General features: G+C 34.7%; 1 protein-coding gene across 1 annotated transcript; it reads left to right on the top strand.

Moving 5' to 3' along the window:
• The first annotated feature begins 2,036 nt into the window (after positions 1-2,036).
• Positions 2,037-14,297, top strand: LOC149414005 (uncharacterized). Its single transcript, XM_089644017.1, has 4 exons — positions 2,037-2,136; positions 3,078-3,286; positions 3,850-4,005; positions 13,812-14,297. Exons 3-4 carry the CDS (start codon positions 3,968-3,970, stop codon positions 14,113-14,115), a joined length of 342 nt encoding a protein of 113 aa, XP_089500143.1. The 5' UTR covers positions 2,037-2,136; positions 3,078-3,286; positions 3,850-3,967; the 3' UTR covers positions 14,116-14,297.
• The last annotated feature ends 12,738 nt before the right edge of the window (positions 14,298-27,035 follow it).

Here is a 27,035-nt window from a genome sequence, read left to right as displayed (position 1 = left end):
GAGTGTAAAATTTTATTTGACCAGGAATCTTATACTTCCTGGTTGGGATTTATAAAAATGTTGGCATTCTCGTCGTATAATTTTAAAGGTGAAATGTTTCTATCTGCCTTGCAAATTATTTTGTGCATTTCTGAGGTATGAGCTTTCCTATGGAAAAAATTTCTTAGCATTTGTACCTGATTATGTTTCAAAGAAGTTATTTTGACTATACCTCTACCTCCTAAATTTTTCTAGGTAAATTAATTCGTTCTATAGCCACTGGAGCGACCACGCGAAGTAACGATCATTTTTTTTAATTTTTCGCCAACTTTAAAAAAAACATTACTTAGAATTTTTACATGTAGTCGTACACACTTGTTATGGTGCTATATAGCCAATGAGTTAACCTATATTTTGCACTTTGCCTAATTTTAGTAGGATTTATAGAAAAAATCGTAAAATTTATAATCGCGCGAATCCTGCGTGTTTGTTACTTTGAAACTGCCGTGACAGCTACTTTTTCGAGTCAGCATTAAATATTTTATATTTCTGTATGTTGTCTGTGGTTTACTTGATAATGAAAGATACATGTCTATGGAAAAAAAACTTGATTTTAATCGTAAACAGCATATTATCAGAAATCGAAGGTGTTAAAAAATTTGATCACGGACTGTCCAAATGTAATGAACTAAATTACTATAGTATTAAATTAGAAAAATAAATTCATTGTCTACAATTACCAATAACAATTATTGCAATTTTTGCCTTTTTTTAACTAATTGAATAGTATAATACAGACAGTCTATTTTACAATGTCAAAATCGAAGCGCCGCTTTTTATATAATTGAGATCTAATACTGGATATTTATGACCATGTTTTTATATTGGATAGTAAAACAAAAAACAAGGTTTTTAATAAGATATATCATAGCAATACAGATTACTTATCTTTCAGAAAATACTTTGTAAATTGTTTAAATTCCGTGTATTTCAACATTTTTCCTCCAGAATACGTGATTTGACAGCGTTTAAGCTCAGTACACACCGGGTGAATTAACCTAGCAAATTTGATGATGATGGTGATGAAATCTATCATGTGAAACTTGTAGGAGCTTAGAACGTTAGTTAAAATCTTTATATTATTGTAGAAAGCAATCACTTTGTAGTTTGACATTTTTCAAAATAAAATAAAATGCTTTTAGTTTTAAAACCACAAGTAGTAATAATTTGTACCCTGAAGATATTTGAGTAAAGCCAAACCGGTCGGTTCTAAAAAATATTAAAAACTCGTGGTTTTAAAACAAAAAGTTTTTTTTTTATTTTATTAAAATCTTTATGATTTTTATACCTAAAAGTTGGGTTTTGAAAAAAAATAGTTGGGAAGGAAATAAATTATAGAGCAGACAATTTATTTATTTATTTCTTGCAATAAAAATAATTAAAAAAATATTGGTTTCATCGTTAACGTCGCTCGCTTCTTCGTCCACATCGCTCCCGCGGCTATCCACCATGTCAGTTTCTGAAACAACAGAAATCACAAATTAATTTAATGGGTTTGTATTTCAATTACGGACCGCCTCTGGTACGACGTTTAAAAAATAAACTCACCGTTTCAAAACGTAGACACTTCTTGGTAGAGTGGGACGTCCAGCCACAGCTCGCTATCATCACCCCACCGCGGTTCATCCCGTGATGTTCTAGGTAAGGGAGTGAAGGTAGAGGGAGATGTCAACCATGTTGGGGGAACTGGCGAACATTCAAAGTTTTAAACATACAAAGCGCCGTCCTGGGAAAATGTGCCGTAAGGAAATATTCCTTATAGCACATTTTCGCAGGACTGAGGGACATTTCCAACAATTATTTTTAAAATAACATTTTAGGCTGAAATGGCACGATATGATCTTCCCTAGATGCCTACCTAGGGAAGATCATATTGTCTATGGCCGCGCTTTATTTTTTAATGTTTCTTCTACTTTGCTTAGTGGTTTGTTTATGACTCAAATCTCGTAATGACGTCATCGGTTTGACAAAATTTCTCCTTTCAAAAGGCCGAAGTTATCAATCTACTGAGTAGTTTTTTGATGCGTGAAAGCATCTGTCACTGTAATTTGTAAGATCGTTCAGATGGAAATGTTACGTTTTTATCATAAGTTATCGGTAAGTTCTAATGCCGATATTTTCAAGTATTTTGTATAGTCAAATGTAGAACAGCGCTGCGTCTAACGGCCTAACGCAACCTAACTTAACATTTACCTGCGTATACCGATATTTTGTCAAAAAGAATGGCGGATCGACTATACGATTATGTCACTTTAAATAGAGATACGGAGGATGACTGAATCAGATTCTGCTAACCTTTATCAATTATATTTACTTTCAGTTCTATTCCGTCAAAAATTTTTTTTTTTCCAAATATTTACTAAACAAACTCTTATGTTTACAGTAAATTCTTAATTCTAACGCTGTTCATGTGTGGCTAAGATGGACATTTAAAGAATATGTACGAATTAAACATTAAATAATATAATGAATTAAATTTGCATCGGATACTACATTCTACGTCACGGGCGTGACTAATATACGATTACACTATATGATGACCACGGGATACTGTGTGAGATCTACTGCTATTAGGTTGTCCTCATTATACTTATGTGTTACTACTTTAACTATCTCACTTTCTATATAATGACACTGAAAATGTAAATATCTGAAAACAATCGTAATATATATTTTTTCATAATTATAAAATAATTTTTGTGTTTTGCGAATAAAACTTTATCTGTTTGCATTTTATAGTGTTTGTCGGGTAATCCAAACATGTTCTCAAGATGCACGAGTGCATTTTGGCACTTTGTTACTCAATTTACTTAAAGGTTGCACACGACCTAACGTGACGCGTAGCAGTTTAGAACTAAAGCTACAAAATTGAAAGCAATACAGTTTCGCTTTTATCTTACCACTTTGAGATTTATACAGCGCGACTATGTGTTTGCATACGCCTCATTGTTCTTACAGAATATATCAACCAAAATAAAATATCCAAATCTCTTCCAAAGAAGATATTCGTTCTTAATATAACGTTTTGTATCTGGCAGTTTCAGTTATATTTTTGGGTTTGAACCAAATCCACAATCCTACCAAAGTCTTGTAATGGATCCACTGAATCCAGAGAGTTTTTCCATCAAGAAGGAACCAGGGACACAGGAAGAAGGCGGTTCTGAAACTCCGTATGTGGATATGGATTTTGACTTTTTACATGTAAAGAAGGAATGCTTACAGCATGCGGAGAGTACTCGGAAAACCTGTAAGTTGCAATGCTTATGTCATAAACTGTTGTGTGTAAAATTTCGATCTAGTAATCCATGTCAGTATTGAGTTGCCAAGGCAGGCCATAATTTCTGGTAACAACATCTTCTTTTGCCGTTCTTTGGTATTTACATTAAACACGATATTTACAGGAAACTGCCAAACTACAGAAAACTTCTCACGTACCTTATTTGGGATGTTGTATAAGTTACACTATGGTGCGTTAACACGTAATATTGATTCAAACATTTTTTCTTCAACAATTAAAAACTCTGTATATAATGTGCGCAAGAGTAATTAGTATTCCCTTCTTGAAGCGGACATCTGCGATCGTTCTTATTTTCTAAATTAAACTTAAAAGCCTGTTATCCGTATTATTGTTTTAAAATGGGAACAATAAAATGGTAAGATTTATCGTACATTTATAAAATAAAAGTTTTTTATGATAAAAATAAGTTTTGTGTTAGCACTCTCTTGGAGATGGATGACTTTAATTGTACGATTTTAATAATGCACTTCGTCTGGGCTTATCAATTTAGTATTGTTGTTTGTATTTTCTAGGTAGCATTAAAGTGGAGGAGACTGTTAGCTTCAAGATAGAACCAGGACTTCGAGAAGAAGATGGAGGGGGAATTCCTTTTATAGAAATTAACATAGACCTTCCTGATGTTAAAAAGGAATGCCTAAAACGATTTCAAAGAAAAAAACAGACAACAGGTAAATAATTATTCGTGCTTTTTATTTTTTACATTTTATGAATTAATGATGCTTTTACTTATGGCTTGTTCATAAAATTTTTCAGATTCATTGACTGATCAAAAGAAACTTCCTGTGGAAAAATCATTCTCTTTTTCCCATTGTAAGTACTCCTGCAAGTCAAAGTCAAAGTTAAAGTTAGAACTTCACTTGCGGACTCACACTGGAAAAAAACCTTTTTCATGTTCAGACTGCAAATCTTCATTTTCTCAAAAAGGAGATTTGACGAGACACATGCTGACTCACAGTGGAGAAAAACCTTTTTCGTGTACTGTTTGCACTTATTCATTTTCTCGAAAGGGACATTTGACGAGACACATGCTGACTCACACTGGAAAAAAACCTTTTTCATGTTCAGACTGCAAATCTTCATTTTCTCAAAACGGAGATTTGACGAGACACATGCTGACTCACAGTGGAGAAAAACCTTTTTCGTGTACTGTTTGCACTTATTCATGTTCTCGAAAGGGAGATTTGACGAATCACATGCTGACTCACAGTGGAGAAAAACCTTTTTCATGTTCCGCTTGCACTTATTCATGTTCTCTAAAGAAATATTTGACGAGTCACATGCTTACTCACAGTGGAGAAAAACCTTTTTCATGTTCTATTTGCACTTATTCTTCTTCTCGAAAAGGATATTTGACGACACACATGCTGACTCACAGTTGAGAAAAACGTTTTTCGTGTTCTGCAAATTTTTATGTTCCCGAATGGAAGTTTTGACGAGACACATGCTGACTCACAGTGGAGAAAAACCCTTTTCATAATCCGATTGAAGATATTTATGTCCTCAAAGGAGGGTTTTGTAGAAACACATGGTGACCCACAGTGGAGGAAAACCTTTTTCTTGTTCCGTTTTTAAAGAATTCATCTGCTAATAAGTATACCTTAATATGACACACGGACTTCTTTACAAAATAGGCTTGCTCGGAACTTGCGATAATGTAACTGGGATTTAGCGCACAAAAGAGATTCTCCAGTATTCATAATTTATATTATTAATAAGTGGTTAGAGTAGTCTTTGTTGCCTAGAATTATTCCTATTTTGTATCGCGTGGAAATATATTTAAATTGTTTTTTTTTTAAACTAAAATTAACTATTATTTTCAAAGTTCGTTAGTCATAATTCTATCACAATTGACAACGTTTTCATTTTGAATTGACTCTTCAAGTGTATTCTTCTTGTTTATACTATAATACCTAGTTTGACGGTGTGTATTTAAGTGTGAAATGCTCTCAGAGTAGGTACATTTTTTTAAAATGAATCATAAAACTTTAAAAAATTTTGATTGAAACAAATGTAATTCATAAATTCAGTTATTCAGGAGAAAAAAAGTTTCAATTGTCAGTACAAAACATGTTAAAACAGAAGTACGTTTGTGTCTGTCGTATGCACTGAATTTTAAAAATAAGAAACGTTTCTGTTGTAAGTATTCCTAAATGTATGGACACATAGAATGACAATTATAGCAAGTTAGACAAATTTTTATGAAAATGATTTTCATATAAAATGTATAAGGCGGATAAGTAAGTTTTTTAACTTTATTCTTCAAATGTTATTAAAATAAGTCTTAGATTATGAGTGTCAACTGTTAATATTAATAATAAGTTACAGAACCTGTGTATTTTTTTGTATTTGGTTAAAACTATTTATTGTATATAAATAAAACAAATGATTTATTCTTATATAACCAACAACTAGCCTTATTAGAATCCTAAGAACTTGCAAAGCGTTGAAAAGCATTTCAACGAATTTTTTGGAAATTTTATTTTGAAATTTCAAAAACTGTTTAGTACAGGTTATGTTAGTCCAGCAAAGCTGCCATATGGCTGGTTGTCTGCCTGTTCTACCTATAATTTTTATCTTAATTTATAAGTATACGGAGTCTAATTGTAATTTAATTTTTAAATAGACTTTATTATGCAATTTTATTTATTTAACTTATTCAACGAGTAAAATTTTCAAATAATATCCTATTTCGTACAAATAATAATAATATCTGGACTGAGTCATTTAGATACTCGCTGAAGACTCCAAAAAGACGTTAATGGTTTTATGTATTTAGATTGATCCGATCCACAACTAAGACGTTTTCGGAGTTCTGTATCCTATCCCTTTATCCTGCCAACTGGCTTCTTATGAGGGCTGAAAAAGCAGGAACTCCGCCACCTCCAAACCAACCGAAAGAGAGGAAAGCCGAACATCATGCGGTAGGCATTTTATTTTACGAGAAGAATTTCCATACAGCTCTTCTTAATGTTGGCCCAAAGCTCGCAAGTATTAATGTATGTACAGAGTGTAAGAAAAAAATTATGTTTACACGTGGGCTGCTTAACCGTGATCTTTTACTGAGCATGTTCGACTGTATGCTGAACGCTCGTCTTACCGGTCGATTTCATCGTAATCCTACAGCTTACTGTTGGTGCTTTGTCCTAGATGCTTGGTTTCTTCCACTACTTTCCGAAGCTCACCGTCCAGGAAAGCTGGTAGAGTAATTTTCGGACCCTGACCTTATCTGATGTGCAACATTACTATTTTGTCGGGTTATGTAGCATGTTTGTTTCGAGTTCGAATTCGTCGCAATTTTACTATAGGATTCGTAGCCTACTTAAGCCACGGACAGATATGCTCATCAGTAGCACGAAATCATGCGATTATTGAGCAGTTGCTACATAGTGGCATGTGTATGTAAAACATCGCTAGTATTAAGCATGATTATTAAAGCATATCATAAATCAACAGTCGGTTCATTTTCGAGTAGCAAGAGAAGTAGCAAGTATAAGTAGCTTCTTAGCAAGGAGAAGTGAATGAAACTGGACGACGACGTGCTCTTAGCATATCTGAACACTTTTGCTTATGAAGATGCTAGAATCGATTTTCATTTCAGTTCGCGGCAGGTGTGCTGTTGAGAACTGAAACTGTTTTGATTTCTTGTATAGCTTACAAATTGGGCTGTGATGAAGCGTCTAAATAGCAAAAGTGTTCATTTGTTTGCTTCGAGTACACGTATCCCGGAGCATGCTCAAAACTGTATGCATAACATATGCAAAGGTGTCCAGTTGAAAAGCAGGTTCTAAGCATGCTCACAAGCGTGCTTATTTGCGAGCATGTGTTTCCGTTCCTTTATCGTCGGCGTCATGAAAACTGTCGTCTGCGGAACTCACATTGTTAGTGTACCGTTCTTCATGCAAAGAAGAATAACATCATCAAAAAGAGCGGCCTCGCGTTTGCATATCAACTGCTTACTCTGCCACAAATATAAAAGAAATCATCATGGTAACCATCGTACCTATGCATGTTTTATGATTAATTATTTGAATGTAATTGCAATTTATCGCAAGCACATTGCGGTTCGAATTAGCTATAGAGATGAAATAACAAATTAGGTACTTACTAAAAATTATAACTTTTGCTTTATCATGAAAAAACTATGATTAGGAATTCCAGACAATTTTTTATTTTGAATGGGGAATATGGCATACTGCCTAAGGAAAGGTAAGGACCGCTTTTACTGGCAGAAACCAGTACTTACTACAAAACTTAGTCCTCTGCAATTTCAGTTCGGTTTGATTTTGGGTACCCCCTCATCCATTTCTTCTTAAAACTAAGGACCGATATATATTAGTCAGTTCATAACCTTGCTATGTGCAATATTCCTCGCTCAAATTTAAACGAGGAAAATCGGCCGCTTAGGCTTTGGTAGGCCGCAGAATAGTTTCTTTTTAGACACCGAGGCATTAGCAGTAACAAATATCAAACATGGCGTTTAAGTAAGTAATTGACCAAAATTGCCTAATTTTATGTTTTATTAATCAGTATGGATTATTTTATTCAGCTAGCGATGAGGGATGTTGATTAATTGATAATCAATCTAACCTAATCAAAGGTATGGTATTTAAAGCGAGATTGTTGAAAAGTCAGGACAGTTGGTTTTCATCGGTTTGTTCGTAAACAAAATATAACACAGGCTGTAATAACATCAACAATACATTACATATCATTTTTCAAGTTGTGTAATTAAAAAAGACTACAAAAGAGAAACTTTCGTTTACCAATTGCCGTAAACTGATTGTTAGAAAATAGAGTTTAGTGTAGCTTTGCATAGATGTCGCTATATGTAGATACTTACCTTTCCAACAGACTGTTAAAGGTTAATAAATAAGTTGATAGTTTTTTCATAGATGTCGTCATAGATTCTTTCCTGTTAAAAGTTAATAAATAGGTTGATTTATCATTTTTATGTCTCTTCTGCAATAAACATTTCTGGCGAAATAAGTGGGTTTATATTTCTATCTTGATCCAAAATTAAACATTGGACCTTCGTGCCGCATCCGTATTATCGATTGAATCGCGGATGATAAAAGAACCAGCAAACATCTTCAACATCCATCATCAGAGGGAATCTTCAGAAAAACGGGCAAGTGACCATATCCCATATACCTACCTTATTTTCCCAGGCAGGAGAGCATGATTTATTACACAGCCGTATTTCTTTGTTTGTTTTAAAATTGAATCGGGCTGATTGTTACCAAGTGTTGTTTGAATTGATTTCATACCCATCATCGAAATTGTAGTAAGCAATAATAATTGTTACAACAATATAAAAAGAAGTTAGAATACAAAGCAAGTATTTTAAATTTCTTAAAAGATTTATTACGAGCGGTTATATTTGAAAATCCGTAAGTTTAAATTTCGAAATTTGCCGCGAGACGGTAAAATACCAACCCAGCCGCGAAGCAAGCTGACGCATGCGCGGTGGAGATTGTGGAGAGAATAACAATACTGTCATATTGTTTTCTTTTTGACAGCCATCGAGCTGTTGCATTTATAAAATTCAGATAAAATTCATTGTTTATCGGTTAATTAGTAAAGTTCTGTGATCAAGGACAGTGCACGTGTAGTGATTGATTACAAGTGATTATCATTTGACAATACGTTCTGTGAATACCTCCTTTCTTGATATTTAAAAATGGATCTCAAAACTTTGATTAGCCAGCGTGGAGTCTGCAAGGCGAAATTAACTAGGTTCAATGAATATATAAACGGTGATAATTTGTCGAAATCTGAAATTGAAGTCAGATTGAAGAAACTTGAACCAATTTTAGACACCTTCGACTCATTACAAGATAACATAGAAGCAATTTCGCCGGAAGAATTAACCAAAACAGAAAGACAAGCATTTGAAAATTTATATTATAATATTGTTGCTAAGGCTAAAGATAAATTGTTAAATAAAATTCAGAATACAACATCACATAACATACGTTTGCCTATACTTGAGTTGCCAAAATTTAATGGGAGTTACGAAAATTGGTTGAATTTTCGGGATACTTTTGTTGCTTTAGTTGAAAATAATCCATCTTTAGAAGTTATTCAAAAATTGTATTATCTGCGATCATGCCTCGAAGGTGACGCAGCTAAATTATTAACCTCACTTCCAAATAACCAGGAGAACTATTATACTGCATAGGAGCTGTTAACTTCTCGCTATCAAAATATAAAAATTATTATACATAAGCACGTTGAAGCATTATTCAAATTGCCTGAAATAAAATTTGAAAATTCCGTAGCATTAAGGAATCTTATCGATGAATCCGAATTACATTTAAAATCGTTAAATAAGTTAAATATACCCACCGAAAATTGGGATATCATGTTAATATATTTACTGTCGCGAAAACTAGATAGTGAAACTCGACATCATTGGGAGACATTTGCCACAAAAGATAATCTACCCACATATAAAGAGTTTATAAAATATTTATCAGATCGAGTTCAGATTTTAGAATTTGCTGGGATTACTGAAGGAAAATTTAATCAAAATAAAACTTTTCCTTTCAAATACCGAAAAGAAGATATGATTTCTTTAACGCCTCAAATGACAAAATGTATTATTTGCAAAGGCGATCATAAGGTTTATAATTGTAATTTTTTTAATATTAAATACTAAGGATAGAATTATAAAGATACGTCAAGTAAATGCGTGTTTGAAATGTTTGTGCTTGGGTCATAAGCTAAAAGAATGTAAAAGTAAATACAATTGTCGTATATGCGAAAATAACTCGCACAATACTTTGTTGCATTTAAAAAAGGAAACAGATAATTCGAAGTCTCAGGATAGGGATTCACCATCAACATCAAATAATGAACCTTTAGTTACAAATCACTCTACGAAAATATCTAAAAGTTTTGTTTTGTTATCTACCGCCGTTATTAAAGTGTTGAATAATAACGGAAATTTGATTAAGGCTAGAGTTTTATTGGATAGTGGTTCTCAGTCCAATTTTATAACAGAAGAATTTGCAACAATATTGCAATTAAAACCCAAAAGGGCAAACATACCGATTACCGTAATCCAAAACAAAATATTGAATATTAAAAATAGCATAAATTTAAGAATTTTCTCGAACTATTCACCGTATGAAAGAGACATAGAATGTCTCGTTTTGAAAGAAGTAACAAGTCATCTGCCGCAAATTTCTTTTCAAAAAAGGGATGCCAACATACCTGATGGTCTTCAGTTAGCGGATCCTGCCTTCTATGAAACAAGCTCCATAGATATGCTACTAGAAGCGGAAACCTTTTGGGAAATTATGAAGCAAGATCAACTTCGAAATGGAGACTCAGGACCCATATTACAGAGAACTGAATTCGGATGGCTGGTGTCAGGACCCATCGTCACAGCAAAAATAAAAAGGCCAGTAAAATCTTGTCAACTATCATTAAATATAATCCACAAACAGATTGAAAACTTCTGGAAATTAGAAGAATTCCAACCGGTGAAGCACCGGAGCCATGAGGAGCGAGCGTGCGAGGATATTTTCAAGGACACGTATAAAAGGAATGACAATGGTCGTTTCGTGGTAAGTTTACCACAGCGCCCCTGTGTTAAACAGTTGGGAGAAACGCTGCCTATGGCGGAAAAAAGACTTTGCAATTTGCAAAGGAAATTTTCTTCAAATCCTGACCTGATGAAAAAATATAAAGAATTCATGCAAGAATATATAGACTTGGGTCACATGACCCGGTGCGAAGCACCTTCTAACGAAGATTGTTATTTTTATTTGCCACATCATGCAGTATCGAAAGAATCAAGCACTACCACTAAGACTCGAGTGGTATTTGACGGTTCAGCAAAATCATCCAATGGTATATCGTTAAACGATACTCTCATGATAGGACCTGTTTTACAGAAAGATTTAGCCGCACAATTGATATGTTTCAGAAAACACCAGTACGCGATAACAGCCGACATTGAGAAAATGTACAGGCAAATATTGGTGCGACCCGAAGACAGGGATCTACAGCGAATAGTATGGAAAAATTTCCCGGAGGAGGAAATTCAGCATTATCGACTTAACACCGTTACCTACGGTCTGGGGCCGTCATCATTTTTGGCAACTAGATGCCTCCAGCAGCTGGGAAATGAAAATATATCATCAAACCACAAGGTCAGTCAGATTATAAAGAATAATTTTTATGTGGATGATTTAATTACTGGAGATGAAACTGAAGAAAACTGTTTAATAATAAAAGAACAACTAATATCTATCATGGCATCCGCGGGAATGAACTTAAGGAAATGGCGGTCGAATTTGCCCTCATTATGTTCGAAGGAAGAAAGCATGTCAGATATGATTATTAGTACAGATTCAAATGATAACAAAATATTAGGCCTGTGTTGGAACAATCAACAGGATAATTTCTTATACACAGTGAAGTTATTACAAAATCCAATTAATAGCAAACGACAAATGCTGTCATGCATTGCGTCCATATTTGACCCGTTAGGATTAATAGGTCCTGTTACTGTTATTGCTAAATTATTGATGCAAAAATTGTGGCAGGCAAAGGTTCAATGGGATGAGCCTATTCCATATGATATGTTGAAGACATGGGAAGCATATGTGAATGAACTGCCTCAATTAAATAATTTAAGAATAGGTAGAAAGATAATATGTCAAGATCATGTAAATTTACAGCTACATGGATTTTGTGACGCCTCAGAAAAGGCATATTCGTCCTGTGTTTATATGGTGTCTACTGACAAATTGGGTAAGAAGTACTCCAATTTGATATTGTCCAAATCACGGGTAGCGCCTTTGAAAAGTGTTTCTCTACCCAAGTTAGAATTATGTGGAGCCGTATTACTGACAAGACTAGTGAATTACATTAAAGATGCTCTATGTACTCCGGATATACCTACTACATACTGGTGTGATTCCCAAATAGTACTGTGCTGGATCAGGGATCAGCCAGTAAGATGGAACACTTTCGTTGCTAATAGAGTGGCGGAAATCCAGGAAACCAGTCAGCCGGAGCAATGGAACCATGTACGGTCGGAAGACAATGCAGCAGACGTGCTTTCCAGAGGAATCTGCGTTCCACAGTTATTAATTTCCAGCATTTGGTGGCATGGTCCAGATTGGCTGACGTTGGATTCAGCGTGCTGGCCAAATTCCAACTCATTTTGTATTGATCCACCAGAGATCAAAACAAGCTCGGCACTGTTGTCTGCTGTGAAACAGGACTGGGACATTTTTGATAGATATTCCAATTTTTCCAAATTACAGAGAGTAACAGCATACATTAATAGATTTATTTTTAATTGCAGAAACCCTTCGCAGCGCCGCTATAGTAAATTGACAGTTAGTGAGTTGGAAAATTCAGTAAACAAATTAATATCTCGGGTGCAATCATACTGTTTCAGAGACGAAATTCGAGCTTTAAATTATGGAGGTAATATACCTAGGAATAGTGCACTAAAGTCATTAGATCCTTTTATTGAAAGGGATCTAATTCGTGTGGGGGGAAGGCTCTCCAAAGGTAAAATGGTAACCGAAGGCCAGCAGCACCCAATTTTGTTACCTTCGCATCATAAATTAACAGAGCTAATTGTAAAACACTATCATTACTTGAACTTACACTCGGGAACGCAGTCATTATTGGCGTTGATTAGAATGAAATTTTGGCCGATTAAGGGAAGGAATGTTGTAAAAAAAATAATAAAAAAATGTATAATTTGTTATAGATGTAATCCCAAATCCGAACAGCAGTTGATGGCCGACCTACCAGCTGAAAGAATAACTGAATGTAGGCCATTTCAGATAACAGGAGTGGACTACTGTGGACCAATATTAATAAAGTCGGGTATTCACAGAAAATCACATAGCGTTAAATCATATATTTGCTCGTTCGTATGCATGGTCACTAAAGCCGTGCATTTAGAAGCTGTGCTGTCCTTGAGCGCAGAGAGTTTTTTAAACTCTTTGAAACGGTTTATCTCGCGTCGTGGTAGACCAAGCAAAATGTTCTCGGACAATGCAACCAATTTTAAAGCGGCTAATAATGAACTAAGAGAAATTTATAATTTTTTAAATATGTCTAATGATAAAATTGATAATTATTTATCCACATTAGGAATACAATGGCAATTTATACCAGCTCGTGCGCCGAACTTTGGGGGGCTCTGGGAGGCTGGGATAAAGTCAGTTAAGCATCACTTAAAAAGAATAACCAGTATCGCTTCATTAACTTATGAAGAGATTAATACGGTGTTGTGTCAAATTGAATCTTGCTTAAACTCCAGGCCACTGTCTCCCTTATCAAATGATCCTTATGACCTTAATCCCTTGACTCCTGGTCACTTTCTAATAGAAACTAGTTTGGCGGCGATTCCAGAACAAAATTTGGAACATATCACATTCAATCGATTAAACAATTACCAAAAACTAATCCAGATTGTACAATTTTTTTGGTCGAGGTGGCGGAAGGAGTACTTAGCAGAACTTCAAACCAGAAGCAAATGGACCAATAGGAATCAAAGGCAGATGCGGTCTGGCGACATGGTCGTAATAAAGGAGGACAACGTCCCTTCTTGCTACTGGAGGCTGGGACGTGTGAGCGCCGTTCATCCTGGCGCTGATGGAAGAGTTCGCGTGGCTACCATCATCACGTCGAAAGGCATCATCCAGAGGGCCATTTCAAAGATCTGTCTGTTGCCAATAGATGACAACGAGGAGCTGAAAATGTCGACACCCCCACCCAACGGACCAGACGCTGAGTAAGCGCAAAATAAAAAAAGGTTTTGTGCAAAACAATATAAAAAGTTTCGTGATAAAAACAATATAAAATTTTTGTGTATTATCATAAATAAAAAAATAATAATAATAAATTAAAAGAAGATAAGGAAGAAATAATAATAAATAAAAGGTAAAAACAGTGCATAAAAAAGTGGATAACAATAAAACTTGCGAGTTTGATAAAAAATGTACAAAATAAAAAAAGGATTGTAGATCCGTATATACTAAGAAAAAAATGAACGCTTATAAACCGAGATAGCCTGCTGGCTATATGTAATTTCCAACTACACAAATACATCTGAAGAAACTAATTATAAATGTGGTAATGAACTATAGAAAAACACAAACCCTTCAGAAGGATGACCAGGAAACCAGCGCTCCATGTTGTGTTGTCTATATTATTTGTTTTATGTTTGATTATTGTTATGATTTCTGTTAGAACAAGGTTATTGGAATTATCTTAGTTGTTAAATTATAGTATAGAATAGCTTAGTGAATTGCATGAATTTGATTTGAACGAAGGTAATAATTTTAATCTCATAATTAATTTGTATAATTTTAGTTAGTTTGAAATTGTTATTTCGTTTTTAGAGTAGTCTTATGTTTAAACTTATGCTTAGAAATAGGTTACCTATTATTTCAAATATTTATTGTTAATCAATTTTTAGTATTAACAGTTATAGTTAATAATTACTATTTTTGTTTCTTCCAAATTAATTTTGGCATATATGTAGATATTTAGCTGCTTAATTTTTATTCTTATGTTTTGGGGTTTGTTTCAGAAAAAATGACCTCCAATCCTTTTTTCGGGGGGAGTTTATGTTAGAAAATAGAGTTTAGTGTAGCTTTGCATAGATGTCGCTATATGTAGATACTTACCTTTCCAACAGACTGTTAAAGGTTAATAAATAAGTTGATAGTTTTTTCATAGATGTCGTCGTAGATTCTTCCCTGTTAAAAGTTAATAAATAGGTTGATTTATCATTTTTATGTCTCTTCTGCAATAAACATTTCTGGCGAAATAAGTGGGTTTATATTTCTACCTTGATCCAAAATTAAACACTGATAATACAAGTATACTTTTCTATCAAATACTTGATTTCTACTGTCCATACATATGTCTACGTAAATTTTATCATGAGTTAGTGGCGATATATTTTGTGGAAATACAGGTTGTTTGTTTTGTTTTATTCTTAAAAATAATCAACATTTTCAGAAAAAAATTTTTTTTAGTTTATTTGTAATAAACAGTATACATGAGGAGTTTGCACTTTTAAAATCTTTATCCACATAAAGGATTCCGAAAGAAATGCCCCGGGGAACTTATCGTATTTTTAAAAAAAGATCAAAGTAATACAATAAGTTTTTTTTAATTTATTTACCGTCGTGCCCAAAAGTAGTATCCTATCTTATAATATAAACAATAAATCAACATAAACACTCTATACTCCTAATTTTCTTTAAATTATATACTTTTTATACTTATATTTATTACTTCTTTAATGGATCAATGAATACTATACCTCCAAAGAAATACAAAATTACACTGAATACCACACATCTATAAAAATAAATAAATCCAGTGGAATTGTTATCTATGTCAGGAACGGAATACAAGTTGACGAGCTCGCTTTATCACAAGCAAATTGTCTAAAAATAGTACTTAACAAAAATGTATGCAACTTTGCAATTTATAGATCACCATCATTCAACAATATTGATACCTTTCTTAATTCACTACATTCCATCATTAACAGCACAAACAACTCAGAACATCAAATAATCATTGGAGACCTAAATGTCAATATAATCTTAGACAATCACCGTCAATGCGATGATTATTTATGTTTTCTGAGCGAAAACGGTTTCACTCCAATAATTAACACCCCCACTAGAGTACAAGGCACGAGCAAATCCTGCTTAGATCACATTAACATAAAAAACATTTAGTTCATAGACTCGTTTGTCATACACACAACAATATCAGACCATTATACCACGGCGCTCGGTCTAAGAAATAAACCCTCCTCTGCTGCTAAAAACAAATATATTTCTAGAATAAATTACAGCAGCCTGCTCGAGGAGCTACGTACAGAAAAGTGGCATAACGTACAAGATCAGACTGACACTAACCAAGCAATGGACGAATTTATTAAGAAATTGCAATTCTACATATCTAATAACACTGTCAACAAATGTATCCCAAACAAACAATTTAAACTCATGCCATGGATCTCCCCTGGCCTTGTCAAATCTATTCACAGACGAAACCAACTCCACAAAATTGCGAAAAGGCAACCAGGTAATATTTTACTACAAGAACAATATAAGAAATATAGGAACTTGTGCAAAAAATTAATTAAAACAACAAAAGAAAAATTCTACAAACAATATATATACGAAAAAACATTAAATCCGAAACGTTTCTGGGATATATTTCGAAAAATCACCAAAACAAAAAATAATAAGTCGTCATTCATACAATCAATAGACACTAAAAACACAAACACTGCTGACCCCAAGGGGATGGCTAATTTTGCAAATAATTATTTTACTTTCGTAGGAGCTTCACTCGCTAACAAAATACTCGATAAATGTAAGAAAACTGAATCCGATCTAGCCAACATACCTTCAACTGTTTATAATTGTAAAGCAGATGAGATTCAAACTACGACTAATGAAGTAATGAAAATGATAGATGAACTTAAGACATCGAATGCTTGTGGGTCATATAAAGTGTCAACAAATTTGCTAAAAGTGTTGAAACCACTTATAGCTAGTACTATTGCATTTATCTGTAATCTTAGTTTCAACTAGCTAGAGAGCGCATCGACTATGAATAATACGGTAAATTTCATTTCTTTAAACTCTAATCTAAAACTTAAAAATGAATGATTTTTTATGTAACGCATTAGATAAAAAAATGTATATTGAAGAAAATTTATGTCAATCTATGAAAGATTTTAACTTAATTTGCTCTGAAAAAGGATTTACCCTATTTCATGTAAATATTAGAAGTTTAGAACGAAACATGGATGAATTAGTTATAACATTAAAAGAATTAAATTTTTTCCCGGGCCTGATTGTGTTAACAGAGACACACTCTGCAGGCGAAATCAATTACACTATTCCAGGCTACACACACCATGCGATAATAAACAAAAACTCAGGTATCGGATTATTTATTTCTAACCAGTATAATGTTCTCAATATTAAAGAAATAATTAATGTTAGTAATGTTAACATATTAAATATAGAATTTAAAGACGTAAATAAATATTATAACATTATTGCTATTTATCGTACGCATACATCGATAATACCTCAATTTATAGATGAATTAAAAAATATTCTGTTAAATTTTAGAAATAAAAATACTATTATTGTTGGAGATATGAATTTAAATATTGCAAACGACTATTCTAGTAAATCAGGCATATTTCCGAACCACTTAAAAGAATCAATTGTCATACTGTGGTTGATGATCTGGCGTGTAGGTAGCACAGATCATCCAGGGAATATTATATTTCCCTATGAAAAATAATTTGTGGATTAATAAATTATCTCTGCAGGGAGAAAAATAACAAACCAGTCACCAAAATACAAATGAACAGAAAAACTCACCCAAGAATGGCATTCACAATTGAGGTCTTCTATTTTTGTCATCAGATTCGGTTTCAGGCAGCAATCAGCAATCACTTTGCATTTGCACTAGATAAGGTTATAACCAGCTCACAAGAGAGAAGAATTATTAATGTCTTAGATGAATCAGCACATTCATTGTAACACACAGCCGAGTTTTGTGACATCTTATTTTGTCAAAAAATATATTTTAATTATTTTTATCTTAAATAGACCTCTTTTGACGAAATATCACAATCTCAGATGAATCTACTGAACAGATGTAAAAAGTGGCCGCAATTTGCTTATCATTCACCTGCAGAGAAAATACTATCCGAAATTGACAAGAGATGTCTCTTTTTGTCCATTCTATATCTTAAAAATCAATTAATTAATTTATGTTTAAATATTAAAAATAATTTTAAGTTAAGTTTTAAATCTAATGCTTCTCCATACTCCCCGCCTTGGAAGTTCTCAGAACTTGCAAAGAAGTAAGAGAACAACGTACAAATAAATAAACGTCAAATCATTTCAAGTGACTCTATTCACATATAATATCCAAGAATTACGTCGGAAGGTCACCAAAAAAAAGCTTTCAACAGAACGAAAAGTATAAACTTAATAAAGTTCAACTGACAAGAGTACAATTAACTGTAACGGAATATCATGGCATAGTCGGAGATAATTTGAACTACCAAAAAAAATAACAAAAAATAAAAACAAAAAATAGAAGTAAGCAAATTATTGAGTCGGAAGGGGATATAACTTGATAACCGGTCGTTTGAAGAACCCAAATCGTGTCTTCACCGTCGCAACGCGAACAATTTTGTCCAATCCGGGATGGACCTCAGTGATTACACCCAAAGGCCAGTTCAACGGAGGGGAATCTTCCTGTCCCACTAGAACGACAGTTCCGATCTCAATCGGATGATCAGGGGTAGCCCACTTCTGCCTGACTTGCAAAGTGTGCAGATACTCCACACGCCATTTTTTCCAGAAAGACTGAACCATACTATCCAATAATCGTTTGCGCTGAGCGAAATTAATTTTACTGCCCGTCGGGATAGATGCAGGTAAGTATTGTAATGGTGTAGTCATTAAAAAATGCGCAGATGTTATGATTTCCGGATCAGGGTCGGAAGATACGGCTGTGAGCGGGCGAGAGTTCATTATGCACTCTATTTGCACCAACACAGTCTGAAGCTCCTCATAAGTGAGAAGCTGAGTTCCGATCACTCGGTATAAGTGAGTTTTCATGCTTTTCACGTTAGACTCCCACATACCTCCGAAATGGGGTGCGCGTGGTGGAATCATTTTCCACTCGATACGACGCTTAGCGAGTTCTCGTTTTAACGCGGGCTCATATTCCGATTCAACTAAAAACTTGTAAAGGTCATCCAATTGTGCCTTTGCACCCACAAAATTGGTACCATTATCCGAATACAAGCACGACACAGGGCCACGCCGTGAAATAAAACGGCTAAAAGCAGCCAGGAAAGCATTTGAAGTTAAGTCAGAGACCAACTCAATATGAATGGCCTTAGTCACAAGGCATACAAACAGACAAATATATGCCTTCTGCGAATGTTGTCCTCTCCGACGAGCAAGCGTAATACGTAGAGGACCCGCGTAATCAACACCGGTGTGAACGAAGGCTTTTGCTTCAGTAATACGATATGAAGGTAAATCTGCCATCTTTGGGGTAGGATGTGATGGATTTGAGCGGAAGCAGCAGTTGCATTTCCGCACCCGTGCCCTAATAACCATCCTAGCATCCAATATCCAATAGCGCTGACGTAATATAGACATAAGAAGTCCTGGACCGGTATGACAGTTCATGACATGAAAGTGATCTATGATGAGATTCACAACACAGTCATGTTTAGGTAGTAATATCGGATGTTTAATTTTTTTTTTTTTTTTTTTTTTTTTTAATTTTATTTAAAAAGAAAGACAAACATTCCCGGGTCACAAATAACCCAACAATGTTTGAAAATCTCCTACTACCACCACAGAAAGCCGAAAATGTTGCTTGTGTTGTGATGGAGGACTTAGCCAGCCGAGGAATCGAACACGCGACGCTCGGGTGAGACCCAAGCGCTATGCCCACTCAACCACTGACCGGTCAAAAGGTAAGTCCGATTTAGAAAGGCGCCCCCCAATACGTAACAAATTGTCCTCATCAAGAAATAAAGACAAACCCTGAAGCCTTTTGGAGTGGAATTTGCCTTTCTGAAGTGCAGCAATATCATTTGAAAAATGAGCATTTTGCACGGAACGAAGTACAGCCTTTTCAGCAGTCACAAGATTATTGACAATTCCAGAGGAAGGTGATATCTTTTTTATGAATCGGAGAATATAAACGACACTCCTAAGTAGTTTATCCCAAGTGGATATACGCTGGGCCAGTTCACCCAGAACCGATTGTTCACCCAGAACCATTGCAGTGAGCACATTAACATTGTGTTCAGGCATTTCACCGGTATTGGTGGGGCGAAACGGTTTTACTGGCCATTCCAAAGGTGGGTGGCGAATCCATGATGGGCCGTTCCACCATAAATCATGTGAAACGAGTTGAGAGGGTAGCATGCCACGAGAAAGGCAATCGCTCGGGTTTTCAATACCAGCGACATGGTAAAAATTTTCCGGAGACAAATTTTCCTGGCACTGAGCTACACGATTGCTAACAAACACCGACCAACGATGCGGTGAGGAATGTATCCAGGAGAGCGCAATGGTAGAATCTGAAAACGCGTATGTTCCTGCAATAGAAAGACGCGCACGATAACTATCTTGAACCGTCCGTATCAACTTTGACATCAAAACTGCGGCACAAAGCTCCAAACGAGCGAGAGTTGTCACTCTCGTGGGAGAAACCTTTGATTTTGCACACAATAACCCCACTGAAATATTTCCAGAGAGATCAGTGGTGTGCAAATAAATCACGCAGCCATAACCATTCATGCTCGCATCGCAGAAGGCGACAACGAGCACTGTACTGTCCTTTAGGAAGCCAACATGGCGGGGGATTTTTACTGTCGAAATTAAAGGAAATTCCTGTGTGAGAGCCGAAAACCTTTGAATAACGCTCTCAGGGGGTATATCATCCCAACCAATGTTGCACAGCCATAGCTCCTTAATAAGTAATTTCGCATACAGAATGACAGGGGCGACCAAGCCGAGAACATCGAACAAGCGGGCTACTATGGAGAGTATGTTCCGCTTCGTGCACTTCTCTTGAACATAAGAAGACGTAAAGAAGAAGCTGTCATCAGCTGGTTCCCACGAAAGGCCTAACACCTTAGCGGCATTGTTAGAACCAACAGTAAAGTCCACTGGGCTTCGGTGAGAATCTGGAAGATTCTCAAGTACCACTGAAGAATTACTAGTCCATTTTACCAAATCAAAGGCACCGGACTCAAACAACGAGATCAATTCTCGCGACAGACGTACGGCACTGGGTTCATCTACAATAGAATATAACAGGTCGTCCATATACAACTTAGACTCTGCCACATTGGCAGCGTCCGGAAAATGTTGTCTCATATCCTGGGCCAACTGTCGAACAGTGCGCATTGCCAAGTATGGACTAGCTGTTAGTCCGAAAGGGACCCGATTGAATTGAAAGGTTTGTATGGGATCGTTGTCCGCGAACCGAAATAGAATTTTCAAATATTTGCGATGCTTGCTTGGAACCTCAATCTGCAAATACATCTGCTTTATGTCTGCAGTAATAGCAATGGGAAAAAGACGAAAGTCTAACAGAAGCAAAAACAGATCGGCTTGCAAATTCGGACCAGTATAAATCACGTCATTTAATGACAATCCTGTATGTGTCTTAGCGCTCGCGTCAAGTACAATCCGAGGCATAGGTTTATCCGGGCGAGTGACAGCGTGATGCGGAATGTAATATCCGTCATCGGTAATATCCGACCTTGAAACTTTTGCTAAATAACCGTTTTCAATGTACTCGTGAATAACTTTATTATAATTCTCCCGCAAAGCCGGTGAATGTTTAAATTTTCGCTCCAAAGCCATAAATCGGCGCTGAGCAGTAGCAAGGGAATTACCCAATTGCTTCGGGTCTTTACAGAAAGGTAAAGCAACAGAATACCTTCCGTCGACGGTGCGAGAAATGGATGATATAAATAAATTCTCACATTCCGTCTCTTCCGGACTTAGAAATTGCATGTTGGGTATTTCCTCTAAGAGCCAAAATTTTTGTACTAAGTCATTAAGCGCAAGTGCCGAAAATGACGTACTTGTATTAAGCACATTACTAGGGTAGTCACCCATTAACACAAAACCGAAAGTAGTCGCTAATGCCGGAGGTTCGCCGTTACCAGATTCAACCCTGTTCCCTAAATAAATATATGGGAACAGTTGTGCACCTAATACTATATCCACGCATCCAGGAATATTCCACGTTAAGTCAGCGAGAGGTATACCCTTTAAGTAACTCATATCACCCTTGGTTATATAGTGATTAGGTAGCTGATCTGTAATACTGTCAATGACAAGCGCATAAATATTATATTTATTATTCGGGTACACGCGGGACTCAATGTCCAAATAAACGTAACCCAAAATTGGTTTGGATGCTGAACTGATTCCTTTTACAAAGGAATTGTTTAAAGGAATTATTGGTAAGTTAAGGATCTTGCAACAATCAACAGTAATTAAATTGTTTTGTGAACCGTTATCCATTAAGCACCGAACAATAACTTTATTTCCATTTTTACTCTTTGCGAATACTTGCGCGGTTGATAATAGAATCGTATTATGTGTCGCTTTCACAGAAAGGGAACATGAGTTATTTATGTTTAGCGGAGGTTCTTCTAATTGTGTATCACAATTTTCAGATGTCCCTGTAGATGTTCGCGACGTGTGTGCGTGGGTACTTGATGGAGTTTTAGCATTGTTATCAGCACTGCCAAAATGCAACAAAGTGTGATGACGTTTTTTACAAAACTCACAAGTTAAAACCGATTTACACGCGTTTATTGTATGCCCTCCACTAAGGAAATTTACGCAAGCATGTTTTGACTTTATAAATTCAAAACGCGCCTGTGAAGAGCTCATATTTTTAAATTTAACGCAATCTTTAATTGTATGATTAGTTTTATTACAAACAAGACAACAATTTGTGCGCGAAGCCGTAAACCGAGGTACATTCTCGTTGCTAGCAAGGAACGATTTAAAAATTTTATTAGAACGAAATGACGACGTAGTGGGCAGTTTTTTACCGGCTTCATTTGAATTGCCTAAACGTTCTAAAATCTTAACCTGATCTTGAACAAACGAGACTAAATCGTCATATGTCGGAATCTCTTTATTCCTGACTGACAGCTCGAAAATCTGTGCGATTTGAAAATCAATTTTTCTAAATGCACAATGAAATAAGATAAAATCAGTTAAATTTTCAATCTCTAATTGTTTTAACGCTGCTACTGATGCAGAAAAATTTTCAATAAAAAAGTCAAGACTGCCAGATGTATTTGTACAATTTTTTGCATCAAGAATATTATTTAAATAATGTGTGCCTAGTGCACGTTTATTTTGAAATTTTTTTACCAAAGCATTCCAGATTATATTGTATGTGTCACCTCCAGGTACAATGCCTGAAGTAACCTTTAAAGCGCCGTGTGTCAATTTACCAATTAAATATTGAACACGCTGGGCGTCGGTTAATTGTCTATTATTATGTACATTAGATTTGAAAGCTTGGTAGAAAGTAGGCCAATTTCCCATTTTACCATCAAATGATGGTAATTCCAAAGGTGGCAATTTAATAATACAATGATCCCGCGAATCGTTGCGTGACGCGTTTTGAAGGTTAAATCGACTTCGTTTGACCTTCAAATAAATATCATCAAATGCATTTAATTGTCGGAAATCCGGTTTAAATGAGTCGTCCAAAGTCAACTGACGGTCGTTAAGTTTATCAATAACGGTTTCAAACTGAACTCTCAAGTCTTCAATCATATCCGACTTTGTCATGAAGTCTTCATTTTTTCTTGACTCGAAGGTATTTAAATTATTTGATAAATTATACAATTCATTCATCCGCAAAAAAAGATTTTCCTTTTTTGCCGTCAAAAGAGTCAACGTTCTATCCTGAATATCTCCAGAAACTTCTTCAGCAATTCTCGGCATTTTTAATGAGATGACAAAATATTCTTAACCAAAAAAGTATACAATAATGTTGTAAGTATTGTAAATTAGAATTCTCCAAAAATTACGACAATTCCAATATATTATATGTTTCGAATCTACCAAAGAATACGTAAAAAAACGAAACTAAATTCACTATACCTAAATAATATTAAGTAATTTGAGCTTTAATGAAATTTACCAAAAAAAATACGCAAATTTCTAATGCTAGAAAAATTATTTATGTATGCTAGAAATTGGTACTGATAGGTACTTCTTAAATCACCAAAAAAATTACGTGAATAGAACATCCATTTATCATGTTTCCAAATCTAAATCACTAAATATTAATTAATTTTCGCTAGCAATATACCCGAGCTACGTAGGACCAAAATTATGGTTGATGATCTGGCGTGTAGGTAGCACAGATCATCCAGGGAATATTATATTTCCCTATGAAAAATAATTTGTGGATTAATAAATTATCTCTGCAGGGAGAAAAATAACAAACCAGTCACCAAAATACAAATGAACAGAAAAACTCACCCAAGAATGGCATTCACAATTGAGGTCTTCTATTTTTGTCATCAGATTCGGTTTCAGGCAGCAATCAGCAATCACTTTGCATTTGCACTAGATAAGGTTATAACCAGCTCACAAGAGAGAAGAATTATTAATGTCTTAGATGAATCAGCACATTCATTGTAACACACAGCCGAGATTTGTGACATCTTATTTTGTCAAAAAATATATTTAATTATTTTTATCTTAAATAGACCTCTTTTGACGAAATATCACAATCTCAGATGAATCTACTGAACAGATGTAAAAGGTGGCCGCAATTTGCTTATCATTCACCTGCAGAGAAAATACTATCCGAAATTGACAAGAGATGTCTCTTTTTGTCCATTCTATATCTTAAAAATCAATTAATTAATTTATGTTTAAATATTAAAAATAATTTTAAATTAAGTTTTAAATCTAATGCTTCTCCATACTGATTCACAAAAATGGAGACAAATCGGATATACAAAATTATCGGCCTATATCTACTATATTCAATCTCAAAAATTATTGAGAAAATCGTCAAAAATCGTCTTAGCCTCTATCTAGAAAATCATAAGATCCTATCTAAAAACCAATTCGGCTTTCGACCCGGTTTAGGAACAGAAGATGCTATTGCTAAGCTGACTGATATTATTTCCAATAATATTGACCAGGGAGTTAAGTCCATCGCTCTCTTCCTTGATCTGGCAAAAGCTTTTGATACCATCTCGCATAAAATACTTCTGAAAAAACTACAGGCCATCGGCATTCAGGGACAGCTATTCAAATGGATGGATAGTTACTTAGCGAACAGATACCAAAAAGTTAAAATTAATGATATTGTTAGCGATCCCGCCCTTATAGAATTTAGTGTACCGCAAGGGAGTACCCTAGGACCACTTCTGTTCAGTATTTATATAAATGATTTGTGTAACAGTAATCTCTCCAATCACATCATAACATTTGCGGATGATACTGTCTTAATATTTGAAGGAAGAAACTGGAATGCTGTACACAACAAAGCAGAAGACGGTATTAACCAGCTTAAATATTGGTTAGATTATAATCTTTTGACTCTCAATTCAGAAAAAAACAAAATTTATACGATTTAGTGCTACAGAAGCGAGCCAACCCAAAGAATTATACAATATTTTCATACATAAATGCATCGAATCAACTATCTCTAATTGCTATAAATTAGAATGCGTGAACAGTATAAAATATCTCGGTATTGTTATCGACAAACATCTTAGATGGGACGGACATATAGACCTTGTGACTACTAAGGTTAGAAAGCTGACGCATATCTTTATGCCAATTAGAAATATCCTATGTCTAAAAGATTTAAGACTCATTTACAACGCTATGTGTGGGTCACTATTAGACTATGCATCATTAGCTGGGATGCGCAAAAATGGTTTTAGACCACTTAGCAAAGGCCCAAAAATCCTTACTAAGGGTAATCATGAAAAAACCTTTTAGGTACCACAGCGATTCACTATTTGAAGAGTTACGAGTTCTAGATGTCAGACAATTATACATGAGGAAAATAATTTTGAACACTCATAAAAAACGTCATCTCTATCCATCTATCGACCACTCTCACGACACCCGACACTCACGGAGGAACCCAATCGTACCACCCACAACCAAAACTTCACTCGCTCAAAGACATTTTTCATTCCTAGGCCCAAAACTTTACAACTTTATACCTGATGCTTGGAAAAAGGAAAGCATAGGTGCTTTTCGTAAATCGACCACTGTCTGACTTCACCAATTAGGGAGAAAAGAGTGTGAACTCACACTTTTCCAAAAATAAAACAAACAAAATATCAAACACATTAAGAAAACAAGAAAATAAACAAAACTAAATAAACCAAACAACAAGTTAACATCAGTTAACTTTATAACTTTCTGCTTTTAATCTTTTATAATAATATTTTTTTATGTTCATTATTTTTTAGTTATATATATATTTTTTTTTAGTTATAAGAAATATAGATTAAACGACTATTCTAGTAAATCAGGCATATTTCCGAACCACTTAAAAGAATCAAATGTCATACTGATTCACAAAAATGGAGACAAATCGGATATACTAATAGTAATATATATTATATTATATCCGATATTGTTTATACTCTACATAAATGATATGGTAAAAATATTAAAACATTGCAAAATAAGACTGTTTGCAGACGACGCACTAATTTATATTGCAGAAGATAATTATGAGAAATCAATCAAAAAGATAAATAGTGACTTAGAAACATTGTCAAAATGGCTCAAACTAAATAAATTAAAACTAAATGTAAATAAGACAAAATACATGAATATAGGCAGAACAAATACGCATGAGGAACCAAAGGTTTCTATAAACGGAGAAATCATAAAAAAGTGGAAAAAATTAAATATCTAGGAGTTTATTATAGACTCAAAATTGAACTTCTCAAAAAATGCAGACTATACAATTAAAAAAATTGCAAAAAAAATATCATTTCTTGGTAGAATCAGAAACAAAGTAAACAAAGAAACATGCCAGATAATATACAATACAATTATATAACAACACTTTAATTACTGTT

This window comes from Hesperophylax consimilis, chromosome 20 (assembly GCF_061612785.1).
Source record: "Hesperophylax consimilis isolate HC1 chromosome 20, BYU_Hcon_1.0, whole genome shotgun sequence".
Taxonomy (NCBI): Eukaryota; Metazoa; Arthropoda; class Insecta; order Trichoptera; family Limnephilidae; genus Hesperophylax; species Hesperophylax consimilis.
The sequence above is the reverse complement of the archived record's forward strand: the minus strand, read 5'-3'. Positions and strand labels throughout refer to the sequence as shown.

Bases quoted from the DNA above. Each gene is read 5' to 3' on its own strand.
- LOC149414005 (XM_089644017.1), top strand. From the start codon at position 3,968: ATGCCTAAAACGATTTCAAAGAAAAAAACAGACAACAG. The intron at 4,006-13,811 runs GTAAATAATTAT...TTTTTGGTCGAG, and splicing joins AAGAAAAAAACAGACAACAG to GTGGCGGAAGGAGTACTTAG.